General features: G+C 47.4%; 6 protein-coding genes across 6 annotated transcripts; 4 read left to right on the forward strand and 2 right to left on the reverse strand.

The window, feature by feature from the left end:
* Positions 1–3,855: 3,855 nt before the first annotated feature.
* On the forward strand, positions 3,856–5,834 carry HD556DRAFT_1495779 (uncharacterized protein; the record flags this gene model as incomplete). The annotated part of the gene is made up of 5 exons (XM_041308874.1): positions 3,856–3,941; positions 3,974–4,970; positions 4,991–5,022; positions 5,051–5,180; positions 5,237–5,834. The coding sequence occupies 5 exons, from the start codon at positions 3,856–3,858 to the stop codon at positions 5,684–5,686; spliced, it is 1,695 nt and encodes a 564-aa protein (XP_041156087.1). The 3' UTR covers positions 5,687–5,834.
* Positions 5,835–9,879: 4,045 nt separating this feature from the next.
* On the forward strand, positions 9,880–10,208 carry HD556DRAFT_1400879 (uncharacterized protein). The gene has a single exon (XM_041303819.1). It carries the CDS (start codon positions 9,893–9,895, stop codon positions 10,109–10,111), a length of 219 nt encoding a protein of 72 aa, XP_041156088.1. The 5' UTR covers positions 9,880–9,892; the 3' UTR covers positions 10,112–10,208.
* A 4,045-nt stretch (positions 10,209–14,253) lies between these two features.
* HD556DRAFT_1447415 (uncharacterized protein) lies at positions 14,254–15,115 on the forward strand (the record flags this gene model as incomplete). Its single annotated transcript, XM_041307264.1, has 2 exons — positions 14,254–14,454; positions 14,516–15,115. The coding sequence occupies 2 exons, from the start codon at positions 14,254–14,256 to the stop codon at positions 15,113–15,115; spliced, it is 801 nt and encodes a 266-aa protein (XP_041156089.1).
* A 3,117-nt stretch (positions 15,116–18,232) lies between these two features.
* HD556DRAFT_835036 (putative Asp/Glu racemase) lies at positions 18,233–19,305 on the reverse strand. The gene has a single exon (XM_041311777.1). It carries the CDS (start codon positions 19,194–19,196, stop codon positions 18,465–18,467), a length of 732 nt encoding a protein of 243 aa, XP_041156090.1. The 5' UTR covers positions 19,197–19,305; the 3' UTR covers positions 18,233–18,464.
* A 2,440-nt stretch (positions 19,306–21,745) lies between these two features.
* On the forward strand, positions 21,746–24,896 carry HD556DRAFT_1521001 (major facilitator superfamily domain-containing protein; the record flags this gene model as incomplete). Its single annotated transcript, XM_041309163.1, has 10 exons — positions 21,746–21,982; positions 22,034–22,064; positions 22,114–22,221; positions 22,281–22,394; positions 22,451–22,654; positions 22,705–22,855; positions 22,912–23,061; positions 23,120–23,338; positions 23,393–23,628; positions 24,844–24,896. 10 exons carry the CDS (start codon positions 21,746–21,748, stop codon positions 24,894–24,896), a joined length of 1,503 nt encoding a protein of 500 aa, XP_041156091.1.
* A 1,213-nt stretch (positions 24,897–26,109) lies between these two features.
* On the reverse strand, positions 26,110–27,377 carry HD556DRAFT_835248 (uncharacterized protein). Its single transcript, XM_041311778.1, has 3 exons — positions 27,161–27,377; positions 26,803–27,107; positions 26,110–26,743 (listed from the first exon to the last, which is right to left on the reverse strand). The coding sequence occupies exons 1-3, from the start codon at positions 27,185–27,187 to the stop codon at positions 26,377–26,379; spliced, it is 699 nt and encodes a 232-aa protein (XP_041156092.1). The 5' UTR covers positions 27,188–27,377; the 3' UTR covers positions 26,110–26,376.
* Positions 27,378–27,454: the final 77 nt, after the last annotated feature.

Genomic DNA, 27,454 nt, shown 5'->3' on the forward strand with positions numbered 1-27,454 from the left:
ACACCCAGGTGTCATCTCGACTTTCTGGTCCGTTCTGGACGGTAAATTGGGGCTTTGTATGTTACACATGACGATGTTGTGATGATGCGATATAAATTTAAGTATATTCCTTGCATAGTTTGAACATTTCTTTAAAAGAAGTATGCTGTCGAGGGTCAACTTGCTGTATGGTGATTCGCGTTACCATACAAGGTTTTTGTTGTCGTATGATCAAACGATACCATTGTGCACGTGGAAGTTGCCACTGCTCCTGGACACCAACGAGATCGAGCTGTTCTCGTCTTACATGAGAACCCACATTGTTTGAACTCAGTCCGACAGAACGAGGTGTGATACGGTGTCAACTAGCCCCGTTCCTGCGCATCTGTCTTCCTCTCAATGTTCTGAAATATTATGCTATGCGGACCATACTTGTGAGCCCATGGCAGATATAAAGGGTGGTCCAGAGGAGAATATGCGCAAGATCATAGTACACAATGAACTTTAGTTAGATATAAGGTTGTATAGTGTTATGCATACATAATAAGTAGACATAAAAATACGGTCCAGAATGGTTAATAATCGGTGCAAACATTCAGCAGACAATTGGTCTCCTAGTTCTAAGAGCCCCGCTGAGTAAAATGAAATAACTTTTTGACAGGGCTCACCAGCTTGGCGTGGGTGTGCCGTTCCACACGGCAAGAAATGTACTCGTACCGCATACCACCCTCCCCGTCGGGGACTTGTGCACGCCTGATCACGTAGCCCTGCTTGGGTCTCGGGAGATACGTGTGAATTGCTTCAATCTGGCAAGCCTCTGGTTCTTCATATACCTTTTGTAGGGGTCAGTACTCTAGCGACAAAATGAAGGGAAAGTCAAACACTTACTGGCACAATTTGTCTTGCGGGGATAATCGGGAGCGGCGCCTGCAGGTGAAATCTAGATCAGCATAATATCCGGAGACCAAAAGAGAATCATCTTACGTGCAACAAACGGTCGCACTTTGCGCAAATCGGTTTGCCATAGCACTTTTCGCAAATTGACTTGCGGTCGAACATTGCTACTTCTTGACCCTGTACACGAAGAAATGTGAATCGAGACAACAGCAGAACAGGAAAACCATACCTCCGGGATCGGGATGACTGCAGAGCACTTTAGGTTTGAACACACTTGTTCCATGATTCGAGTAGAAATGAAAGATGTAAGGAGAAGAGTAGGACTTTGAGCGATGAAAACTGACTGCTGAAAACTTTAAGCGGTGGGAGATGATGAGTGAGTGGTGATAAAACATGGCGTCTTATACGATACAAACGTAGTGGAAAAATGCGGAAGGTAGGAATGTGGAGACCTAAGCACCAGTGGAAAAGTGGCGACAAGATAAAGCGTCGTAGCACATGAACAATATACCAGAGATGTGGCTGCATGTGAGAGTGCACCGACGAAACAGCTGTGGAACTCCACAAAGTCATTGTAGGATACCACTGCTCTGGTATGAATTATTTACAAATATGGAGGGAGAAAGTATCGTGGCAACAAAAAGTCACTTGCATCTGTGTTGTTGGCGTTCGCTTGGTGCAAGTGTCTGCAAGTACACAGACTACTAGAAAAGAAAGGGTCTCAAGAGCGAGGATGCAATTTGTGTATGTGTCAAATCCTAAAGTGAGTCCATGAAGCGCAGCGCACCTCATTAACACAAGGAACGGGAGTATTGCAGAGACCATAGTAAGTGGGGCAATCACGGATTGGTTCTACGAGGACCAGGATATATTGCTTGCGCGCGAGAGGCGCCTAGGAAAAACACCACTGTGTCGAAGGACTCCCGCCAGGTGGGGCTGAGAAGAGACATCTGTCGTGCATCAGTACTCATACGAGCAGCATCCACGGAACCGGCAGAGATACTCCGTACTCTCCAGCCATGGTCATGATGTAACAGTAAATGTGCGAGTCAACTCTCATCACCGATATTAACCTGGGGGAGCATACCACCATTAGATAACGTGTTAAAGGTAAAATTTCCATGGAACTCGTCTCACCTTCGGCGGCGGAGGGGTAATATGTGATCTGTTACAGTGTTAAGCCGAAAAATGCATGATTTGTACGCACATCTTACAGCACTCCCCTAGCTAGACACCTGGTCCTACACAGCTTGGAAGTAGAGACGTCTACGCTGCTTCAAAGATCATGGTTACAATATCGAGCAGTTCACAGAACGTGTCTCCTTCCCACGCTCCCTTCACCTTTCGTCACCGCAGTCCCGGCATTTGAAATTTGACGTTTCGAGACCAAATGCAATTTTTTTTACAAGACGTCTACATAGTCCTTGCTCGTGTCGCGATCAACGGAGAATCGCAGTTACCTCTCGATCAAGAGGGGCAAACACTGAACAAGGGAAGTCGCGGCAAAACTCTATGAAGCCTATGTCGATCCACATAAAAATCCCAATTCACGCACAATGATAGTGCCTCGTGCGGAACAGGGAATGAAAAAACCATCGACATGCGAGGGGGAGCCTGTGAAGTGAGCGAGGAGTATCTTGCAATGTGTAATGATTTAGCCCGAATGCCGTGCTATTCTTCGTGGAGATTAGATGACTATCCGTATGCTGGAAGATGCGGAATATTGTGGAGATTGGTCGACCATCCATTCATATACGCTGGGAAACACGGAATATTTCTGGGAGCTTGAACGGTTGTCCGTATGTATGGATGCTGGGAAACGTGGCTTCAAAGACTCAAGAGGTGTGAGGACAATTTTCACAGCAGATATCGTTCTCGAATCGACGGTCGATAACAAAATGACTCGTCAAGTTGTGAGATTTAGAACGTTCACTGAGGCATAGTTTTTTGGTTTGATTCCCTGTTCCACCGTGACATTCAGAACAAAATTCGTGGGATGTCTGAATCTACGTGCCAATGGTGCCATGGATGATCATGATGGATGCGCTTGATGCAACATGCGTGACAAAGTACCGTGATTGTTCAGCCATTAGACTGAGGGTGGCGAGATACCGACGCGAGTGACTGAAAGAACGAAGTACTGCCTGGCAGTGCGTAATAGATATAATGGTACTAACTTCTAGAAAAATATTATGTAATATTGTGTGCTGAAAATTTCGGATATCATTCGGATCACGGGTCAATCTGACAAGCCTCAATCTGACGATTCTGACCCAAACCATCAATGCATGCAGCATCAGGATTCAATATTCAGGCCTTACCACTGAGATGGGCTGTCTCCCTTGTCAGCGGGCCAGAGCTTCGATGCATACACTATTACACTCGTTGGTTCTGCACAACAAGCAATGCACTGCGGATCGGGAGTGCATGCCACGTAAAACGCTCAATCTTGGGCCGATTCCTTCCATGTACTGTAGATGCATATCTGTAACCCGCTATCTAAACAATCTTGCGGTGTCGACCAAGTCTGGTTCAATCTTCAACCAATCCACAACCCCCACATATGCATGATAGTCACAGGCACGAAGCTCCTTGCTTTGCTTCGAACTGCATGCCTGGTTTTCCTCGAAGGCAGCGGTTGGAGTATGTCTATCTAGATCATTAGACTTATTGTGTCAATCATAGGTATGGTATTTGCGAAATTCCTGACTTTGAAGTGAACGTTCTCACTTGATTCAGAGGTCGGGTGAAACCGGACACGGTAAGTTCCTGTATGATTTCAAAGTTCAGATATCAGTTAGTAACGAATCGCCAGGTTTAGACAAAAGAGTTCTGTGTAACGATGTTCAACGGTTTTTGGACATTAAGTCTATTGCCAGTTCTCTGGGGCTTACGTATCGGGAACTCCCTTACTATATAAATCCATAGGGTCACTCTGCCCTATGATGCAGCTAATGCGCGACACAATGAGTGAGTCCAATGTCTAGTCTTGACTTCTGCTCACCATTCGCCCAGAGATCCGATTGTTACTTTTACTGCTCACGTCTCTCAAAGGGGCGTCCGCGGTCAACTTTACTGACTGTTTTATCAACTTCAGAAATAATGCGAACCATACGCTCAACGCGTTCGGATTAGTCAATGCCACTGGTGGAAATGTAGCAAACTCGTCTTCGGAGATCTTAACAGCAGTCGGATTCACCTATGACGCGTGTCTTTCACAGTGCGGCTCTGGAACACAGAAGCCAAACTGGGCGAACATTTCGCAGCAGTTCAGTGCCTGGCTGTTACCCTACCTTGCGCTCATTTCTCACCTGCCTTTCGGTGCAAGACATAGGGTTGACAACCTCATGTCTGCCATCCTCACAATCGGTTCACCGTTGCTCGCCGGTTACTCGATGATTCTCACTATTCTCAATGCTCGGTGGATCAGCCGTCGATTTGAGAATGTGTCCTTTCCCAATGCCAAACACGCCGTCCGCATCCTCATAAGCCTTCAGCAAACTCCACTGAAAATAACAAACGAAGACTCGCTGCTCAGTTCCCTCATTGTCCTGCCAGAGAATGATGACTGGTGGCCGAAAGTTGCCGACTCCCTCGATTATACTCTCACCTGGTCCATCGCATCTGCAACATCTATCGCTTGGGTTACTGTTACATACCTGTTGGCATTCATCGGTTCAATATCGGATATCAACGGCAATCTTAACTCTAACGGTCAAGGCGCGGGGTCGATTTGGTTATGGCTCATACCAATCGTGATAGGTTGGCTGCAGCTATCCCCAAAGTGTGACTATGTGCGCATTAAACGGGCCATGGACAATGCAGATGCAATGGCATTTGTAGCGACCTATCATGGAGTTATAAAGGCATCAGACCTTTCCGAAAGACGAGCAATATCCATTGATTCCACTTTAGAACACTCTTCGTCTCCTGACGAAAGCTTAATTCCACCTATCTACAACTATGCCAGGGCCATCCCATGGTCCCGGTCGGCGGAGGATATCTTCGATGCTTTTCTAATGGCCTCCAACAATTCCAGAATGCATAGACCAGTCAAGACGGGTGATATATGGAAGAACGCGGGCGGGAAGAACGTTATTGAGTCCAGTAACAGGTCTGGAAACCCGTCCGAAGTCAATGCTTACTGTAGACTTCCTCGATACGCAGCACCTAGATACGGAGTACGGAGCCCCTGGGCGTCAGGGATATTCTTCCGCATGTTCATGGCGTGGCTCCTGTCCATGGCTTTGCAATGGGCAACAACGGGAGCTGCGGTAATGGTTGTGTATTTTACTCCGACTATGGTAAGCACCATTTGATTCATATACCTGTACATATCGTTGACAACGGCACACGACAGGGCCTTGGTTGTAGATCTCTTGGTTATATCCTCTACGGTGCACTGGCTACGATAGTCTGGGCAATGCTTGTCACATCGAGCATCATTTCGCATTACACATATTTATACTCGGCCAGATCCAGCTGGAGTCCTTTCTTTTCTATCACAATGCGTCTCGCAAAGGTCCTATCAGACCTTTTGAGATGGAGTGGGAAATTCTTGGCAACCGTCAACGCAGTCTGGTTAATCACGGCCAGTATGCTGCAGTTTGCGGATGTCTATGATAATTGTTACTGCAACTCGAGCGCGTTGGGGAGAGGGGTCCAGCATGCATATAACATCGTTATGACTGACAGTTTAGACTTGGGTTTAACTGAAACTGCTTGGTGGGGCGGGTTGGCTTTGGCTTGCTCTACCTCTGTGGGATTTGTATTTTTTATGAGTTTATGGATTGACCTTGTACCTACATGATGTCTCTGAAGTTTTAGCATTTAGCAGCTTGCAGGAACGGTAGACTGGCGGAGGACTTCCTGCGCCAAGGCATTTACGGGCCTGGAAGTGCGGCAGGGACACAGGTGTCCCTTACATGGTCCTCTATAGAGTACTACTCTGCATACGATGGATACAAAAAGTTTTGACAGATACATACAATTCATTAGGATACCTGTACGAATACTAGTATTGCGCATACATTTGTCGAGAAATGCATTTACTGTGTTGGTAATTTCGAGAAAGGACAACTTGAAATGTTGCTGCCGCCTAGACAAACAACCGAGATCCAAAAGACTCAGCAGATGTTGAAAGTACACAATGGGACGGACTTTGGACAGACATTCACAGTAATTCCTGGACCCGTCTCAGGGTACAGGTGTGAGGATGTCGTTACCCGGGCCGGCCCGCGGAAGACAAGCAAACCACATTACTGGAAGCGCACACCAACCAGTGGTCTGGGCCATTGCAATATCCGAATCCTCGCAAGCGCATTGTACGACAATACAGTGTAGAACCTCGACAATGGAAAAATCATCGGCTTGCCTCTCCAGCACGCAAACTTGGTTCACTCCGTATCGTTTTCGGAAGATGGAAAACTACTAGCCACTGGCTGCCGCGACAAAAACACGTACACATGGGATGCTGCTACAATTGTTCGAGAAGCTGGCCTCGACGACCTACTTTCGAATTCAAAGGTGAGTTGATATGCATATCTCATTGTATATTTTCACAACTGAACGCGCTCTGCCAGGCCAGCAAGTTGGCACTCTATGTACGTGACACCTTCATCAAAAGATCTTATTGTTCTCATCATATATGCGCTAGACTAGTGCTACACAACCTCTGAATCAACGACGTCCGCCTGCTTATCGGGTACCCCAAGTTTTTTTCGACGGAGTTCCACCAAATCGTTCCCATGTATGTCATCATGATTCACTATCAATCCGATTTTGTTTTCCTGACGTTCTCAGTCCTGACTCCTCTACACGAAGGCGCGCTGGCTCCTCAGTATCGCCTGGCAGCACACTTGTCGGCCGTTTATTCCACCACAACCGCAGCCCCTCCAGCGCTCGTGCTACATCACTGTCCTCTCCTCTCGACCTCGAAACATTTTGAAACGGCGCAGACAAAGAGGTGAAGGCATTGGATTTCAAGGACCCAGTCCTGCAGTTGTCGAGGTCCCATATGCGCACGGAAAACGTGTATGTTCTTCTCATCCTTGACCGTCCTACTCCAGCTAATCTCATTCAGAGAAATGCTTGCACGAGGGAGAATATTTCCTCCGAAGATCCCTACCGCAAGTAACTCACGGCCTTCAAAGCCCAATGTGACCCAGTTATCTTCGCAACCACAGGCTGCGATCTCTGGTTTATCCACCACACCTCCCGTTGACGATGTTACTGGCTTAGTCACGACCTCAACGATCTCGCGTCCAGATGCAACGATAAGACAGGCTGCACTTTGGACTCGCTTCTGGCTCTTTCCCGGCTGTCTCTGAATACAGATGGTCATCATTAGATTTCTTATTTTTCACCAGTGGCATGCCTTTATATCTCTCGATGGATTCTTGTTGATGTGCTCTATTCACTCTCTCTGATGTATTTTGAGCCGGCTTTCATTGAGAACTAGGTGATCATGTGGATGATTAGGCACTTTAGGTGCGCAGCCTATGCTGTATATAGGCTGTGAAGCGAACACCAGACTACAGCATGTACAAAAACGTGCCAGGAAGCAGTGGATTTAGTTCTGACTTGACCACCAGAACCATCATTCGAGTCCCCGCTGCCTGCCTATCGCTGCTGAGAAATCCTTGTAAGTGATTATTCTGAAAATTGATCGATGAAAGCTGAGACGACATTGTACTGTAGTGAAAATTCTGGAATATGGCTTCGTCCACTGCTAAAACGAAAGAGACATCAGCAATAACACTCCACCAAGAATTCAAGGGACACACTAAAAGTGTGCTAGGCATCATACACCTGCCAGGTGGACAGCGAATCATCACTTGTTCACATGACAGCTCGCTCCGAGTGTGGAACTTGAAGAGCGGGAAGCAGATAGGAGAAGACTGGACAGACGGAGAAGGTGGAGTGGAGTGTATAACGTTGTCTCCGGACGGGAAGAAAGTGGTTAGCGGGAGTTCAGATGGTGCAGTGAGGTTGTGGGATATTGACACAGGCAAGGTCATCACTAAATGGATAGGGAATATCACCAAATGACCGCATCCTCGCAAGCGCATCACACGACCAGACAGTGCTATTGTGGAACCTCGACAATGGACAACCCATCGGCCCGCCCCTTCAGCACGCATACCGGGTTGACTCCGTATCGTTTTCGGAAGATGGAAAGCTACTAGCCACTGGCTGCAGCGATGCAAACGCGTACACATGGGATGTTGATCTACTTTTGAATTCAAAGGTGAGTTGATGTGCACGTCTTAATGTATATCCTCACAACTGAACGCGCTCTGTCAGGCCAACCAGCCGGTACTCCATGTATGTGACACCTTCATAAAAAGATTTCGTTGTTCTCAATATATGCGCTCTAGACTAGTGCTAAACAACCTCCAGTTCAACGACGTCCGCCTGCTTATTGGCTACCCCAAGGTTTTTTCGACGGAGTTGCACCAAATCGTTCTCATGTATGTCATCACGATTCGCTATCAATTCGATTTCGTTTTACTGACCTCTGGCATGTTCTCAGTCCTCTGCACAAAGCTCCTCAGCATCACCAGGTAGCACGCTTCTCAGCCGTCTATTCCATCGCAACCCCAGCCCCTCTAGTGGTCGTGCTACACCACTGTCCTCTCCTCTCGACCGGGCTCGAAACATTTTGAAACGGCGCAGACAACCCAGTCCCGCAGTCGTCGAGGTCCCATGTGCGCCGGGACAACGTGTATGTTCCTTCTCTTCCTTGATCGTCCTACACCACTTAATTTCACGTAGAGAAATGCTTGCGCGAGGGAGAGACGAAAAAAATTATTTCCTCCGAAGATCCCTACTGCCACTGGCTCACAGCCTCCAAAGCCCAATGTGACCCAGTCATATTCGCAACCACAGGCTGGTTCATCCACCACACCTCCCGTTGGCGATGCTACTGGCATAGCCACGACCTCAACAACCTCGCGCCCAGATGCAATGATAAGACGGGCTGGACTCTGGACTCGTTTCTGGCTCTTTCTCTGTTGTCTCTCTCCTGAATATACAGACGGCCATCATTAAATCTCCTCATCCTTCACGAGTCGCATGCCTTCATATCTCGATGGATTCTTGTTGTTGATGTGCTTTACCTGCTCTCTCTGATGTATTTTGAGCCGTCTTTGATGTACGATATTGATACCACACAACTCGCCACCTCTGTTTGCAATGTACGCTACCTATTCGTTTCTGCAGCTCAATATTTAGCCTCTAGTCTGACCTTCATAACATCATGATGATGCGTGAGGTATCCCGGCCCGCAGTGATCTTCATTACTTGTCGAACGGGATGCCACATTGTGCCAATTTCGACATTGGACATCACACAGCAACTAACATCACCAGCTACAATGTCTTGACATAGACTTCCCGGTGAGTAGTTTTCAAGCGCTATCTAAGGCGGTTTCTAAGAGGTCGACTCAATTCATATAGTAGCTTAATCTAACCTCGAGCCTTGTGTGCTTGCTCAAAGCTAGGCTCTCAGGCATGTGAGAATGGACTACGGGGTGTCTGATTTCTCATATATTGTTTTACGCCTTAGCTCTCCCACTGTTAGTGCACGTTCTCCTTGAATAACCTTCCCTCACTAACTCAGTGCTGAATAACGTTGTGAAGCATGTCCGAGACTATATACACGTACGTACTACTCAAATCTTAGCTGGAGTATTGTTGATGCAACAGCAATAAGGAACTCCTGCTGTTGGTGACCGGAACATTCTAACGGTTGCAAGAATCGCTGCGTGGATACTGACAAAAGGTACAAGCTCCATAACAATCTCATATGTGCTATCACTGTCAGATCACGGACACTTACCTATTCATCATCATCCTAGTTTCCACCTTCGATTTAGGCTACCCGGCGACTTCCATAATTTACAATCTGCGGTTCCATCCCAACCTCTCGTTGTGAAATGTCTGGTGGAAAAGTCTCGTAGTATTTTTGGATACTGATACGTGGTCGATCACGTCCTTCGTCCCGGCATCTAGAAATGACGTCAAGTTACATGGGCCGTCCATGCGCATCATTGGAATGGATATCCTTCCTTTTCGTCCGCCTATCGGCCCTATCGAAGCCTGCGTATCTGTTAAATCTTCAAGAATACTGCACTCCCGATGCATCGATGAAGGACAGTAACATGCGGATCAGGACGCTGATCATGACCCGGAAACGTTACATGTCAGGAAATGCGCCAATGAAGGAGGAGTAGCAGCACTGCACTTTGTAATATAACACTCACCTTCCATAGGACTTCATTCACACATAAATGGAAGGTCGAGGGCGAGCAGCCTCATGCATTGTGGCTTAGACACCTAATATTAATGAGAAATTAGAGTCCTTGCTGAGATCAGAGATCAATCAAAGTGGCCATCGCAGGTGCGGCACGCACCTTAGCAGTTCTAGTGCAAGTCACGTTTCTAGTTTACACTGATACCAAGTCCACTTAAAACACTAGAATGGTACTCACTATCGCTCGAGCATTTCAAGTTTCAGATATTCTATTAGTCACATTCACGCCGCGGGCTTGTACGGAATGATACGTTGTGCCCTTCCAGAATCCTGCTGTATACTATATAAGCAATAAGCTAATTATGATCGATAACGAAGTCCTCCGTCTCTTGCATGCCATAGGTATTCATATGCATGATGATAAGTACATTATGGTTACAATTGGAATGTCAGATCTAATGAGCCATATATATATACAATATACAAGACAGCAAGCAGATATTTCAAACAGGCACATATTCACCGTGTTCTGGAGAACTTGGTTCCTCGTGCGCCCAGTCGGGTGCATGCATCTCACGGAGCGCAAAAAAACCTGCTACCTCGCTTCGTACAGAAAGGGGCGCACCCCAGGCCTTGATCGCACGGGCAACTGTCTTTCTGCCCGTTCCTAGGGCTCCTTTCAGCAGGATATCCTACAAATGGTAAAGGTAAATGAGAGTGATACAGGAGTGTCGCTTGAAAACACATCATGCCTTCCAGAACGTTCTCTGGCTGTGTGTTGTCAGGAGAAGTTCCAGTCATTGGAATTCTTCTGATAGCCCACAGCCAAACGTGTTAGCTTGCGAGACAACGATTCCAGAGTTACTCCCGCCCGTACCTTAGTTTGTTGATCAGCTTTCTCTACGCATCTTGATCGTAAGAAGGTTCATCGCAATTCAAACCATGCAATGTGTTCCATTCCTGGGCACCAAGGTTGGTTTGAAGATCAGTAAAAACGTGCAACTTACGTGTTTTTCGATACCATATCCTGCAAACCCAGAAATTATCGATGGACGATGAAGATGTGGAATTGCACGATTGGCGAATGTGGTGTCAATGCGTTTGTTCGTATGTCTGACAGTCTAAATCACCTTCGGCATGCTTAGTATGACGGCGTACGTCAGCTAGTCACCAGCCTGTGATGCGTCAGCTATTTCAGTATCATAATCAGTAACGAGTTCATTGTGATATGATGCAGATTTAAAGCAGACGTTCGATGGTCATCGATACATGGGAGGTTCTGTTCGCGATTACTGCGTCAGCGGAATCTCCAGCTCAAAACTCATTACATCCAGGTGAGCATTTTAACACCCACCGTGCAGAAGCCATGTGCGAAACCGTACTTGGCACCAAAAATCACCCAGCAGCAGATACTCTGATGATAGTGCCGCAGAGTGATCGTTGCATGGTAATGCATGCGAGAGGCTGATAAAAGTGCCTGTAGGATTGTAGGGCCCAAGGATCTGGTATGAAGACCCTGATCAGAACACCTTGTTTGCAGATTAGCGCCGCCGCACTAGTACATAGTAGGTGTTGGAACGGATGAGAGCACCGGCGGATGGCTATTCAAAATTTTCCGTGGAACAGGGTCACGGTCTCGTCGCACCCTACATATATAATATTGGTAGGATGATAGGAATATGATGAATGATTTCTTCGAGTCGACAATTCATGTCCTCTCCGAGTCCTGGCGCATGCCCGCTGGCAGATTCAGAGTTAGCAGTTTTTTTTTGCGTGTGATTGGCGTGAGAATCATGAAATGCTCCGATTTTTCAATGACCCTAGGCTAGGCCAGAACTTATACCGTGTCCGTCAACTATTGTTCTTGTTCACAACCCCAAGGCAACTATCGCATCGATTAGGAAACGATCTCTGGCTCAATGTACACGGTTATAATCGCAAAGTCGTTATCTGTCGATCTTGAGTGGCTCCAATCTTGAATCGCATACTGTTCTGAACTTATGTCAATTGCGTGTCCAGCCCGAATGCAACTGCACAACCGGGCAATGCGTTCACCTTCTGTCTTGACGATACGCACTTGGCTCGCATGGTTCCGTTTCCGTGACAGCAGGGACAAAGTATCTTGAAGGAGGCAGAGAGGAGATGTTTTTCATGTACGGACGCTATTCCTTTCCTTATCTATGAACGATATTATTCCTCACCCTTTGTTGGTATGGCCTTGTGAGGTGTTCAGGTTATTCCCAGGCCAGGGATGATTTTCTGTAAACACCTTATCGTCTGTTTGTCACGGTGGTTATCTCCATGACATTTGACTGATTGAAAACTACAAATGACACCGGTTTTACATGCCCGCACACTGGCTCCCCACATACTTGGTTGACAGTTGGTCCGGATCCACTTTTCCGTGTGCCGATGTAGCATCATCGTGCGTTAGCTAGGATATATCCACTTGTTACGGCTGTATATATTGTCGCGACCTATCTTTTTCCTCATTGGTCTTGTATTGGTCACCCTCTCCGAATAATCGAGAGGTAACCGCGAGTCTGGTTGATGGTGATGAGGAAAAACTACCATGTAGAAGGCAATCACGATAGTTGGTTAGTAAAAGCTCTGTGACTCATTCTATCGCATATTCGCCATCTCAAAACACCAGTTGTCGAGCTGAGCCGCAGAGAATGTATGTTTATCACGGAAACCAGGCCCGTTGCGGCCCCAATAGCGCTAGTAACGATGGTATTATTTGGGGGTACGGCTCCATCGGCTGAGTACAAACATGAGCACAAAATGCAGGGTTTGTGGGGAGCCTGTCGTAGTGGCATTGCATGAAGTGGGGTATTACAGTCAGGGTTAACAGGTAGACTCGTATGAGGATGTCCGGAAATTTTTTGACAGCCAACTGCACTCTCGGCGGACTTTCAAACCTCGCTCGATGTTTCCAACGGCCATGCCCAAGCCACGCCCGCCTGCCGCTGTTGCTTAAGTTGAACGTTAACGTTGAACGTTGAACGTTCGAACATCCGGCCATTAATATTCGAGTGCTGCAAGTTCATGCTCTACCTCAACTCTGCCCGTCCATCACCTTACCCACCTAGGACCGCTCGCTGCCTGGTGATAACAACTGTGATGTCTTCGATGCATCAGGCAGATATTGGCCTTTCTTACCGGCTTCTCTGCGTCTTTCGGCAGTTAGCATCGTTCTTGATTGTGCAGGCTGCAGCGTTGCCATTCTATCGCAGACTCGCAGCGACCTGAACAGCAACTTGGTCAAGTCGATGGCAAGGGTATGTCCTCATTGTGACTGTAGTCGGTTGATTAATTGATTGTAAATTGACACAGTCTATAATGACATATTGAATATAGTAAAACCACGGTATAAGTGGGATTAAGGCTAGGTCCAGACAGTGCTAGCGAGCATGTGTGAGAAACAGTGACGAGCTTCACTGTACACACAGCGACTTTCATATTCCGCTTGGAGGTGCCAATATGCCTGTCGAGGCCCATACTCCGTCCCGAACCGGCCATTCAAGAGATGTCCTCCGAGAAAGACCTTCTACCTAAAGGTGGCCGGAATAACTTCGTTCCCATATTCAAATCATTTGGGCCATCCTTTACTTCAAGTTTTAACTTGCTCAGTCCCGATTGCGTCTAAGTAAAATGGCATTGCAGAAGCTCAAGAGTCAAGACGAGAGGAACTAAATTTATCTAGTGGTGGTCGCAGTTTACTGACCGCCATCCTCGAAGGCTTCTATCGAGTACTTATTCAGCGGTTCAATGGCACTAGGCGATCGTGAGGACTGCACGGTGGGTGAGCAATGACAGCTATGCTAGTCGTTAATCTCGCTTCTACACAATCATGAAGTTGATCCCATCTCATTGCGGCGTCGTATGCCATTACGTTGGACCGCGCAATACAACGATTATTTAACTGTTCGCGGAGCCAGAGACATAAGTTGTGGTGCTCCCATCTGATTGTTAGCCTCAGCAGGGAACGAACATCCACAACGTATCCACAGCGCGGCTCTCGTCTTTGCATTGCGGACTTGCAACAACAATAAACAACTCAAATATGGATACAAAGCTGAGCGCACCAAGCAAAAAGACCACTGTCTCATCTAACGAACAATGGTTGTCCACAAGAAACTCTGCGAAAGGAACGTCCCCACGGTGAAACCACAACTTGGGGACACTTTCAAAGCGGTATGCGACAACCATATAAATACTGTTTCAGTGATCTTCAACCTCTATCCTTACCAACTGTACCTACTTCCGCTGCGAACACGTACACATCCTCATAACATTTCCATCAATTATCTGATAGACCAGGTACGTGTATCTCAAGCTTCGATACCTACGTTTTCTACACGTATTTACTTCTTACCTCCAGATGACCCAGTCCATCCCCCACACCTCATCGAACAGTTCCGATGTTTCCACTGCAATACAAACGCACGCCGCCTCTCTCCCGTTCAGGCCCGTCACGCCTTCGCCGAGTGTGGGTCCTGGAGTTGCACATGATTCGGTCCCGACACAAGATGGCTATTATCCATCTGAGGTAGCCGATGTCCCGCGTGCTACCCATGTTGGTTCATACCCACCAATAGCCGCGGCTACTCCTCCCCCACAACACCAATCTGCACCCCTCTCGTACGATCAACCCTTCCTATCGAGTTCTTTTCCAGGGAGCACGACCCATTACGCTCCACAGCCTCCGTCGTCTCTGTTGCCAGAGACCATCCTCGCAGAGGCTGCTGAAGACCCAAATGTCTGGAGTCTCATTAATGAGTCGGAGGGCTTTCTGGATCCAGAGCTTCTTCTCTACGAATATCTTGCAGATGCTGCCGAAGACCCTGATTTATGCAACTCTCCAATCAGGACCCTTTTGATATGTTCTTGGCTAAACATTTCTTATGGGAGCGCTCTATACCTACGATCTCGTCCTGAATTAGCACCTTTCTCTTCTGCTTTCATCAACAACGAGATGTAGAGTTCATTTCATGTTTCACTTCTGTATCACCTATCTACCGTCCTTTCTATGGTTTACTCTATGTTGTCGCCTATTCATGTATAGCACCACACATACTATGCCAGTATAGCTACCTTTTTTTCATTGAAATACACAGATTCCTTGTATGTACATGCTGGAAGATCTAAGAACTCGACTTAAACTCTACCTTGAGAAGCATCAATACTAGTGCAAAAACTTATTCAATGGAGATGCACGCAAAATATTGATACACATGAGGTTCGACCACGGATGCCTCCTATGGCGGAATGGGAATGGCTGGATGTCTGTGGGAGGGCTGCGAGAACATCAAGCGCTCGTCTGATATCTGTTCCTGTAATGAAAGTGGGGCTGCCTTGAGTCCTGTTGAGTTCGAACGCTGATGATCGAGACTGCAAGTACACAAGCTGAAAAAACTGCAATGAGGCCATCAGTTTCCAGAATCATCACACGTATGCAGACATCTAAAGTGTCTTAGTGTGTAAACCAGAGAGCCCTATTGAATCAATTGAATGTGTGCGCGCTTAATTAATCACACAAGATAGTCCCACTGTCCGTATATTTACGAAGACAATTGGAATCAACGAGACTTGAAGCGAGAGCGGTGGCGTGCACTGGCAGATAGTTGATATGAGTATGGTGGGTGATTGGGCCTGCGGGGGGCTGAAAGGTCAGGAGCTAAAACAAGTTCGAAGCCTGACCGTGATTGAGTCGTCTTGAATGAACTTGAGCTTGATCTTGATCTTGGGGCTCCATCAATGAAGAACGCCATTGTAGCTCACTGAGGCAGTCCCAAATATCTTGAGATGCACAAAAGCAAGTATCACTTAGTCATTCACCGCACAGTAGTACGGTACAATGCAAGAGTCAATGCGGTGCAGTGAGTTGTAGTGAATCACACGGTTTGTCTTTTTTGCTCACTATTTTGAGTCTCCACAACAACTCCACAACTGTTTGACTTGACATGCGAGTTGTTCACGAATGTATTCTACACTCCGATTCCCTGGATGTCACTGATCTAGATGGGCACGACGATTAGAATTCAGTGAGACTTTGAAAATGTCAGGATTCTGCAGTGTGTTGAATCGAGAGCCTGAGATTCACGCTGTCTTTTATGCGAATAACGGGAGTATGCTCCGCAACGCGTATAGTACAGTGGTAGTACAAGATAAGAACTTCCTTGAAGATGTTTTTCATATGATGCGTTACAATACTGAAGCCACGAACCACAAAAGGACATACTAATCAGACAAAGGACAAAGACTTGGTGGCAAAAGCAGAATCATCTTTCCTGTCAGCACGCGTGGCTCCTGCGAAGAACTTGGGACTTTTGGCGGGGGAAACAGCCTTGGGGCTGGGGTTGGGAGGTGGAGGACGCGGAGCAGGTGACTGACAGCGCATCGTTAGGGATATAGTAAACAAGGGAGAAGACTCACATTCAACAGATCATCACGTTTCTGGGTGGCACTTTCCTTTGTGTTTGTAAAACACTGGAGAGAAAGGTTACCGCAATGTCAATAGAGCAAAGCTCAACAGCCTACATCAAGAAATGCGCGCATGAAATTACGACGCTTGGGTTGGGATGATGGAATGGTGTTCTACGCACGAGTGAGGGACAAAACGATGCGATGGAGAAGAGGAAGAGCATACCTGCATGTGTGTGAAGGTTCGACTGGAGTTCGATACTTCGGTACGATGAAGTAGTAGCACGGTGGGTGAGATCGATGATGGTACAAGAAAAAAATAGCAGGTTATATACAATATCATATCATACAAGTGGCGTGAAGGCCTAAGCACGTAAAATGTGGAGGAAAGAGCGGCGCAACGTGTTCACGAAGAGCATGGTATAAAACAAAGATTCAAAAACATAAAGGTGATTACATACTGGAGTGCCCCGATGATCGGAAATTCATTATGATACCTGGCATAACACAGAAATTCCGAGTCTCACTTATATCTTCAGTAGACGGTGTTCTCTTTGGGGAGGGCCAATATGCGGACGCATTGTTCGCGAAGTTTGAACAGTCTATCTGAAGTTCCTGGGTAGTCTGAGTGCAACAGGGTCTTGTACTCTTTATTGACAACGACAATTGTGGGACGGTCATGATATCTAGTAGGAGGCTAGTGGAAGCAACTTCAAGCAAGGGTATGTCGGGAGTAAAGTTGGATCAAGCTGCGCAAGCCAGACCTCGTCCGATGGTGGAGTCCAGACGTTATCCTATTATTAGAGATTATTAGTCAATGCAAAAAGTTCCCACGACTCTTCTACACATACCTTCAACCTTCAAAAATTCTTAAAAAAACGAAGCTGCTCCGTTGCGCACTCATATCATGGATGATGGAGCCTGATCCACAGGTCTTCTATAAGTTGTAGGACGAGATGTGTGGGGAATGTTGTATATACTGACGTTCGTACGCATGTAGGTGTTTCATCTTTCGATAATGTCCTCTTCAAACAAACCCCAGCTTGCCCTCTTCCAGATATCCAATCTTCATTGATTATGAGGCACCAACCCTCCACATCCACCAGTCATCTTTCACGTTATCTCCTCCATAAACTTGCCAACCAGGATTAAGCTTGGCATCCTCGGCACATTGGCCTCTGTCGCTTGAAGGCGACACCAGTTTCTCGGGATTCGTATCGTCGATCACGCCATCTGATGCGGTGTCATGCTTCCCCAAGCTATCCTCGCCTACAAGTATTATGACTATAGCTCAGGCATATCCCATCACGGAAGTGTTCATTTGGCGTGCACCACCCAGCATTCCTCAGCTTCCTCTCGTGGTGCTCTGGCAACGCCATGTCCAACTACCCCTCCCGTCCTTGATGTGGCCCAACCCGGATTATCCATCACAAGGTTTAAATGACATCGTGATGCACTAGGCTGACTGATACAACTTGCGTCCAACATGCTGTCGTAAGCAACGTATCTTTTCCGTGCATCGGTGAAAGGAAGGGTAACCTTGATCCGCTAAATGCTTGCCTTACTACGTTACAGGAATCTTATCGCGAGGGCAATGGCGTCGTTCAATGCTATCGCGCGCATCACGCGACAACCGAGGAGGAGAAAGAGTCGAGGTGCCTTTGGCTCTGTTAAATAGTGAGTCAAACCTTGGCTGTCATAAACACTTACGATTTTTCCCTGCAATATCCGAGGGCGTGTACAAAGATGTCATCTAACAACGTATTAACGAGTCGGCATCGTAGAACTGTCGCTATTGATCACGTTCAATATTGTACCATTGCAATTCTGCTTCAAACCGATGGCAAATTCCATAGCATATCACCTTCAATCCATCAAACTAGCTATTTCAATATTTATCCATTTGATCATGTCTCCTGGAATATCCTGCCCCACCCCTTGATCGCTTTCGTGTCTACTCCACACTGCCTCAACATATCCCAAGTGACCGTAGTAACAGTATCCAACACTGGAACGCCATACTTTGCCTCCCAAAGCTCAACCTTGTGCGCCGCTATCAGATTTGTGCAGAAAGTCGAAACAGCATCTGCACCCCCGTCGACCACTTGCCCCACCAACGTCTTCAATACATCCTCTCCAATCAGGGCAACATCAGTGTTCTTCACAACACGCAGGTGGCGTTCCGTTTCCGAGGTGACTCCCATCCCAATTGCATTGTAGTTCTTCACAATCCTCTCCTGGACGTCATCTAGGTAAGGCGTGACCAGTCCAAGCTTCTTGACCTTGAAAATACCCAAAGCCTTGTTCAAAGCCAATACGGAGGTGGTGGCAGGGATACCCGTAGCTTTTGTAATGGCTTGGCAAAGTTTTTCGTCGTCCTCGAATCCTATCCATCCCGCTGCTGTTCCACTCCAACCAATCATATCAACTTCGGCATGGGCAAGTAGTTGAGCAGCTTGCGCGATGACTGAGTGGTCGAACTGAGCGAGACCTTCGGGCGAGAGGCTGATCGCCGTGACTGGGAAACGGGAGAAGTGAACGGAGACATTTGGAATGGAGGAAACAATCTGGTAAGTGAGAGGTTCCAACGCAGTATTTGAAGAAGGCGTGAGAATGCCGAGACGGATTTGTTTTGGCATGGCTAAACCGCTGGAGGCAGATTTATGGTGTGCAGAGGTCGACTTGTTGTGAAGAAAGACGGACGAGCGGCGACGTAGTATGTGAGCTTTCAAAGCTGATATAGGGCCTTATGCGCTAACATGTGAGTTATAATAAATCGAAGATCCTCCCCGACGGATGTCCGAGTCATGACCTGCTGATTGAAGCTGATTTAGGTCTCATCGCCAAGGATCAGCGCTCATTGGATAGATATCGCTGTCCGTCTGGCCATGCAATCGTTATCTCTTCTCGGGTCACCTGACTTTGGACGATATAATATTCTAATCTTCGATGGCACCATCGTCTGTGCATCGCATCGTAAAAATATCACATCGTTGTCCATTTGCATTGCCTTGCTCGTGTCGTACTCGTCGCTCAGCAAGACATGCACTTGAATACATGAGCCCTTGTTATAATATTGGTAGATACACATATGTAGCGAGAGTTGGTATCAGAATGTGCCGCTTGAGTTTGTTGCATCGTTTGAACAACAATTAGGTGGGGGCGAGAAAGTGAGGGCGGGTGAGATGCATGATGCATCACAGTACATCGACCTGGAGGGGGCTAATGTATTAGCAAGCACGAGAGGAGATGCATCAGCAAACGAAGAGAGGGGTGCGTGCCGAACCTTCTATTCTAACAGCGCCAAAAGACGATTACAGGCTCGTGTCATATTGATGCATTAAACAGTGCAACTGCCGCGCTCTAGTGATGCGTCATCGGTGCAATTGTACTTCCCTTTGCTCTTGCTGATGCATCCACAGTTTCTTGTAAATGATCAAAAACAGCCGGTGTGAACGAGTAGTCGTTGGAGTGTGACCCGAAATCATATTGTACTATGTGGCGGTCGACTCCATCAGGGAAACGTAATTCATTACAGAGTGCTACAGAGCGCTCTGTACCATTCTGTAGCACAATCTCACCCGCTGATGAGTCGGACTCGCAGCAACAAGTTACTGTTGTAGTTATGCACAAAAAGGAGGTAATCCAGAATAGAAATCCTACAGAACAAATTTCGATCGTCCGGATAGGCTCAGGCTATGAGCTGTTGACGTGGTCAGCACAAGGCGTTTGCACTGGAGTATGACATTTGGATCTAAAACACTCACGCAATATGTCGACAGGTGCATCGTGCATGAGGTCAATCAATTAAAGTCGGGCTGTGGTCGGTGGCCGTGGCCGTTGCACCGAGTGACGAGGAGTTGTGAATACGTTATGACTAGGAGTTCTCCAACTTCGTAAACTCATGGCGGCGGCCAAGTTCCCTCACCGATATGGTACTAGATCGTAGAAGTCAATAGTATATACTTTACAAAACGCCTTGGGTCCCGAGAAGAAGACCGTCCTCATGGCTGCAGCATTCCCGGCTGAACAAAAATAAAGGCATTAGAAACAACTTTCAAGGTGGAAAGGTGGAAAACGCACGTTGTCACATGTCACAGTATACGAACACGCATGTCACGCCGGTTCGACGACGAACGACGACTTGCCTCTGACAGTGAGTAGGGTAAGAGCTAACGGGACCTCTGACACCTCTGATGGGGCCGCTGACTGTCTGCAGCACCTCCTGACTACAAGCCCCTGACCTAGCACACGAAGGGAATGCGGTTAACGGAAATGAAGCGTTGGAGGGTTATGATTATGATTTGGAGCCGCTGAGGCTTTCCACCGAGATCTGCGGCCTGTTGACGATGACGTCATGATCACACCTGGACGTCTTCTAATGGTGTTTACAGTTACCTTGCAGTGCTTTCGAAAATTTTGTCAAGAAGTGGCGATTCTCGGCACAATTGCCTCCAACCCATAGCGCTACCGCCAGCCACCGAGATTCGGAACTGAGAGTCCACGTCCAATTGGTCTGGGCCTTCACCGCGGGATTTAACATATCTCGTAGATCGAATTTCATGTAAGACTCATGCCACACTCTTCCAAACTCGTGCTCACCCCTAAAGGCCTAAAGGCTGAGTGATTTTACCTCCACCCTAGAGGCTCGTCGCCGTAGCTGTGCGGTTTGAAACACAAAGTGGTAATGTGGGAACAAAAGCATGAATAGTACAATGGCTCGTACCAAAGTCATTCCTTGCAGTAACCTACACTAATCAATGCAATGAATCTGTGCTCAGTAAGTCCCGTTTGTGTAGCTGAACATCACAAGCTATATTATGATAGTTGGGTGTACAAATTTTCCGTGATGGTGCAAGGATTTCCGCCAAACCCATCGTAAGTCAAACATGATGCGAGTCGTACATCCCTCCCTCAAGTTGCGCATACAGACAAAGACCCAATCTCTACAAAAACATTTTACATAAGCTCATACTACACATGAATTCACGTACTCACATGAGTAGAGGGCATAATCGAGATCTTCGCTGGTGTTGAGATGCGTCACAGTGTGTCTGATTCACGTTGGTCATGGAGATACCTCGTATAATATGGAGCCATTCATCCTTGACAGAGAGTTTCCCAACCTCTCCTACATCAGTTTGTCCGACGCTCCTGAACAGACAACTTATTGCAGTATCTGATTTAAATGCCGCCACTCCAGCCTCTCTCCCCGACTGAAACGCCAGTTCATCATGAACTTTCACTTACTCGCAAACTAGCTTTACTGTTTATGTTTTGTCTCGCCCAATTCTTAGATGCCTTCAGTAACTCAGCTCTATTCTCCGCAATCCCCGTACTCGAGGTATCCATGGGTATGACTGAAAGTCAATCCACTTGGATCATGAGTGCATTCCAGTTGACCTTTGCATCTTTCCTGCTCATCGTGCGTGCTCATACCATTGATTCTGACCTTGCACTTCAACGCATTGTTTAGAGCGGCCGCATTAGCGACGTGTACAACCCAAGTCAGTACTATACCGCACCTGTCAGATAGCGACATTAATGGGCTCACAGAAATTGGGTTCGTTGGGGGTGTATCTGGTCTTGGTATCATCTCGCTGTGCGCTGGATTTGTTGATGATACCATTCCGCTCATCATTCTCAGAGCGTTGACTGGAATAGGTAAACATTCCCGAATCCCGCTGGTCTGACGGTTTTGGCTGACGAAGATCGGTTCACAGCTTCTTCGATGACAATCCCCTCTGCCCTGGCACTCTTGGTCAACGTATTTCCAGAACCGCTTGAACAAGCTCGTGCAATAGCAACATTTGGAGGCTGCGCCTGCGTCGCTAACGGTAAGAAGATCCCTTAGCTGATTATCCATGACTAACTTCATGGTCCCGTTCCATAGTCCTCGGTCTCATGATTGGTGCAATGTTCGTCCAATGGGCATCTTACCATTGGGTGTTTTGGTTTATAGCCATCGTGGCTATGCCAACGGCTCTGGCGTGTGCCTTCATCATACCGACAGAAATTGCAAACACCAAAGACAATCTTCAGCCTGCAGCAGCGAAATGGAAAAGTCTTGACTTACTCGGCGTGACCATCCTAACTGGTATGAATTTTCGGCATGCTCCGCTTCGCATCCCTCACGAGCTTCGACAGTTGCCTTGATTTTGTTCATCTTCGCTGTGACATCCGGCTCCACTGACGGCTGGGCATCTGCAGCAGTGCTTGTCCCGCTAATCATATCAATCATGATGGTAATCGGGTTTTTCTGCTGGGAAACACGCATACATGTGGACACAGCTGCAATGTATGTCATCAGGGATACTTCCACCTACCACCGATCATCGGCTGATCTTGTACCAGACCACCTCGTACATGGTTTTACCACAATTTCTCGATTCTTTTTGCCGTGGCGCTCTTGCCATTATTTTGGTGGTTCACAGTGTTCCTGATCTTTACCACCCTGTGGCAAAACGTACTTCAGTGGTCGGTAATATCATCGGCTGTACACATGTAAAGTCTCGACTGTTACTCCATGATTCCCGTCATTCAGACTGTTTTAACTTACCAGGCTCCCGATCGGTGTCGCAGCTCTCATTATGAGTTTCACCGGATCGCTCTCTCGGATCTTCAGTCCGAAGTGGATTATTCTGACAGGCATGTCTTTTTGCATGGTCGCGACCGTATTGCTGGCGCTTGGCGGGGGAAAACCTGAGGACTATTGGCCATACGTATTCCCAGCTTTTTCTCTAGGGAGCGCAGGGGTGATGCTGACGTATACGCATACAAAGTAAGTTCAAATTGTCGTGCTTTGATTAACACGTTCCAAACGCTGTAATTACAGCATCGCTATATTTCAAGCCGCACCTTCATCCATGGCAGGCACAGTTGGTGCCATCTTTAACGGCGCTCTTCAATTTGGATCAGCAATTGGTCTCGCTAGTGTCAGCTCAATAGAGACATCCGTGGAGGCCAACCATGGGGGCTCGCATGAGTACAAAGGACGAGCCGCAGTATTTTGGTTCCTCTTGGCAGTTGTCTCTATTCTGTTCATTTCAGTATCAATATTCTATGACCGCAGTACGGACCACACACCTCAACCAGAACACGGCGACCCCGGACATCCTGCTCGACGGAGCACGGACTCTGACGAAAAGCTTAACAACGCGAACATGATCGAAAAAGCCGACCTAGCGAATCTGCCGGTGTAGGTTCTTTTTTATGACTGTTCCTTTAGACGACTATTTTCGTTGATAACACATTTATTTTTTACTATTTTCCTGTTAACGACCATACCGTGATGACCTGCAGGGTAGATGTGTTTTTTTATTTCATTATTAGAGGTAAGGTAGACTTCATGCTGTATTTTTTGTTAGGCCCGCTACCCATCTGGTCATGGGTATATCAATAGACTGTATTGCACATGTGTGAGAGACGTACGATTGATGTACTGATCATATCACAGATAGGATTTGACGCCGAACTTGGGATCTGAATTTGTAATATAGACCAAACAAGGTTGTCAGCCTTGTGTCGGTGTCACCATCAGAACAAAAAACCGAGAAAAAGGGGTATCGGACACCTCTGGGCGAGCGTCGTGTTCTAGAGACACATAAGCAAGCTTGAAAGTCAGACGAGATGCGTTGAATGTACCGAGCACGATCCGCTTTATATCTTCGTCGTCTCGGGTGCCATAAGGAATGCCACCCATATTGAGGATCTCTACGCAGCAGATGGAAGAAGCGTAGATGTCCACTTGCATTGTCGGACTTGCGGCACCATCAAAATTTCTGGCGCTTTCAACCTCGGCGTCCCATCTGTGCAATCAGGTGGTCAGAAACAAAACGCTACTTCAAAAGTCGATATACTCGGTCGTTGACACCCACTCAGCCTGTAGGCATCATCCTTGAGTTCGCTCTGACCAAAGTCAGCAATGGCACAGTTTCCTTCTGCATTCACGAACACATTTGTACACTGTCCCAATACATGAGCAGAGCGTAGGGACATCGTAGGGCTCACGAACCTTTAAATCATCATGCACCACTCCTTGGGCATGCAAGTATTCCATCCCGCCAGCGATCTGAGAGATAAATCGGAACTGGTCCACTTCGCGTAGTGTGGCGTAATAATCGCGTAACATGGTCAGCAACCACTCCACGAGGCTTCCGCGTTCGTATAGTTCGCTCACGATGAACCATGGCTTGGAGCCATGGGCGCTACTCGCCCCGAACATACGAACAACCCGAGGGTGTTTGAGTCTGCGCCACAGCTCGACCTCTCGACGAAATGTCGAAGCTGCGGTAAAGTCGTGGAGAACCTTGATGGCGACGCGCCAGGATCCAGCATAAACTCTAGAGAATGACCCTTGGCCGATCATCTCAAACCGGTCGACCTCATATCTGAAAAATTATATCTATACAGAGCACAACATAAAAATGAGAAGGCACCCACCGCGTGATCGTCTATGAAGGAAGTTCCCATGGCAAAAGAGGGTTGTCACGGCCGGCGCCTCGCACCTGCATGCAGCGCAGCTTCGACATAGAGACCGCTAGCATTGTAAGTCCTTGGATATTCTGTGCCAACAAACAGGAGGACTAGAATAAAAATCAGACGCTCGTTTGCGAGAAAGCTGCTGGAACTAATCCTACAAAACGATGGCCAAACAACACCAGAAATGGAACGAGAGCCCTCCCTCCACCATAGCGCAGAACCACCCTGATAGGACCGTTGAACCCAGGTGACTCCAAACAAGGTGTCGCCGCGTTTCAGCATTCCACTAATTGATAAGGCCGTTGAAATATTGCAATCCGCAACCAGGACTACCAGACAATTGACTGTATTCGATAATGACCGGTGGTGTCATGATATAACGTTCAACACTGATTGGGACATGGTAGATGTGACTCGACATCCTGCGAGACGGACGAGTGACACCGTGAAGCTGATATATCCATACTGGTTCATTCAAGTTGCGATGGGGTGCAGAACGGTGACAGATCGTGCTTATTCAGTTGTAACAGCCAGCCAGACGTGCAAATATCCATTTTATGGGCACCTACACGGATTCTGTCGAGGAGCCATGCATGTCCTATGGAGCATTACAACAGATGGAGGCAGGAGGATTAATTGCGAACTCGTTGTGGCGTTTGATTACGCCTTTGTGTGTCCAAGTTTGTCCAGTGAGTCACGCCACATTCGGATGCATGATTTGCCGTTCTCAAGCTGCTGCAACGAAAAACTACTTGATCGGTGGCCTAATTCCTCTACGTCGAGCCACACATGTGGCAACGGATGATGTGTACCCGAGTGCAGCTACTGGCCAGGTGCGGGTGCCCACCTAATACATGGGACCTTTGTTGAACGGCGCATGACCGAACTACTAAAGTCGTGTTGCTAATAACAGAAACGGTACGCTATTAGTAGGACCTGGCCTCGCCGACACGACATGATACTTGCTTGCTTCAGACATTGATATCAGTCATAGCCAGAAGTTTGATTGACCCATTTAGGTCGAGCTGGGCACATCGATCAGAGCACTCATAGTACGTAATGATCAACAATATGCAACACTCATCGATGCGCTCATCAATCATCCGGCTGTTAGTGAAAGAGACACTGTTGTCGTAGGTTGTTAGAGAGGCCTGTTCATGCTAAAAGGATTCATGTATCTCAAAGTCATACGCGATGGCAGGCGTTCAACAAAAAATGCGATTGCTTCCTAGCGTTACCAACAGTACGAGAACAAATACCTTCCTTTCTTCATAAATGCATAACGGGGAGACTATAGCAGTACTAGTACATGACAACTTTGTGTCAAATGATAGCAGTTCAAGCGAGTTCCCACTCTTCCCCATTCACCGTGTAGAGGAGTTCCTTCACGGTCTCATTGTTGACAGACAAGGAAGGCCCAACGGTGAAGTTGGTCAAAAGGGTACTAAAAGTCAACCCCGTCAGAGGAGCAAGTGAAAGGATCACCTGACCACTGGTTGCATTGACGTTGACCGACAGATCAACGGTGGTCAACGTGATAACGATATTGTCAGAGCCAATTATGACGGTCCCTGCAGTACCGCTGGTGAGACTAACGGTGAAGCGAGTGCGTTCGGTGCGCGAAACATAGACCGCGTTCGTCGTGTTAGACGATGTGGGATAGTACCAATAGTCGTAAGGAGCGACTTTGGAGCGAATGAAGAAACTTTGGTGGTAGGGCCACTATCAGAACAATGCAGAACATCCTGCAAGGAACTGACTTACGAGTTTCCGCTGATGTGGTCCGCAAAATGTTCGAGCGGTGGGATAATGCTCAAGCCGCGACCATCCCAGTTATTCTCCAAGGTGAAAAACACCTTGCCGAGGAATTCAGTCGCAACCCCAGTCGTGGTGAGGGAGTTGGCGGCGTTTGCCACGTTCACGTTATGAGTGTAGAACTGGGCGTTGACACGCTGAACACTGGTAACAAAACTAGTGACGGTGGAAGTGGACACGGCACGCCACCACTCGTCCGCAACTTCGCGACTAGCAAAGGTAATCGTGTATCGATAGGTCACGTTGTCCGTGATCTGAACAGCGATTTAGCACGACATCGCAGACAACGAAGAATGGATTTTGGTACCTGTTTCACATATGCGTAGAAAACCATGATTGTATACTCAACAGGAGAGATGAGTTGTTGGCTGTAGTTGGATTGAAATGAGTCGTTCGAACACTGCACATTATATAGAGAGAAAGTTGTTTGGTCTGGTTGATCAAAACGTCTCGACCAACTAGGATTTGAAAATCAAAAGGGGGCGGATGAAGAAACACTGCCGACCCGAGCGAGGACCCAATGTAAGATGCGACGATCTGACCGTCACGTCGTATCGAGCTGGACATTCCGGCAGGCTGCATTTCCAGGCACCTGAATATT

The sequence above is a fragment of the Suillus plorans genome (genome assembly GCF_016647745.1).
Source record: "Suillus plorans strain S12 chromosome Unknown HD556scaffold_63, whole genome shotgun sequence".
NCBI lineage: Eukaryota > Fungi > Basidiomycota > Agaricomycetes > Boletales > Suillaceae > Suillus > Suillus plorans.

Coding starts and splice junctions, on each gene's coding strand:
- HD556DRAFT_835248 (XM_041311778.1), bottom strand. CDS start 27,187: ATGGTTTTCTACGCATATGTGAAACAG. Junction 27,108..27,160: donor TCTACGCATATGTGAAACAG/GTACCAAAATCC, acceptor ATCGCTGTTCAG/ATCACGGACAACGTGACCTA. Junction 26,744..26,802: donor GACCACATCAGCGGAAACTC/GTAAGTCAGTTC, acceptor CTACCACCAAAG/TTTCTTCATTCGCTCCAAAG.
- HD556DRAFT_1400879 (XM_041303819.1), top strand. CDS start 9,893: ATGACGTCAAGTTACATGGGCCGTCCATGCGCATCATTGGAATGGATA.
- HD556DRAFT_835036 (XM_041311777.1), bottom strand. CDS start 19,196: ATGCCAAAACAAATCCGTCTCGGCATTCTCACGCCTTCTTCAAATACT.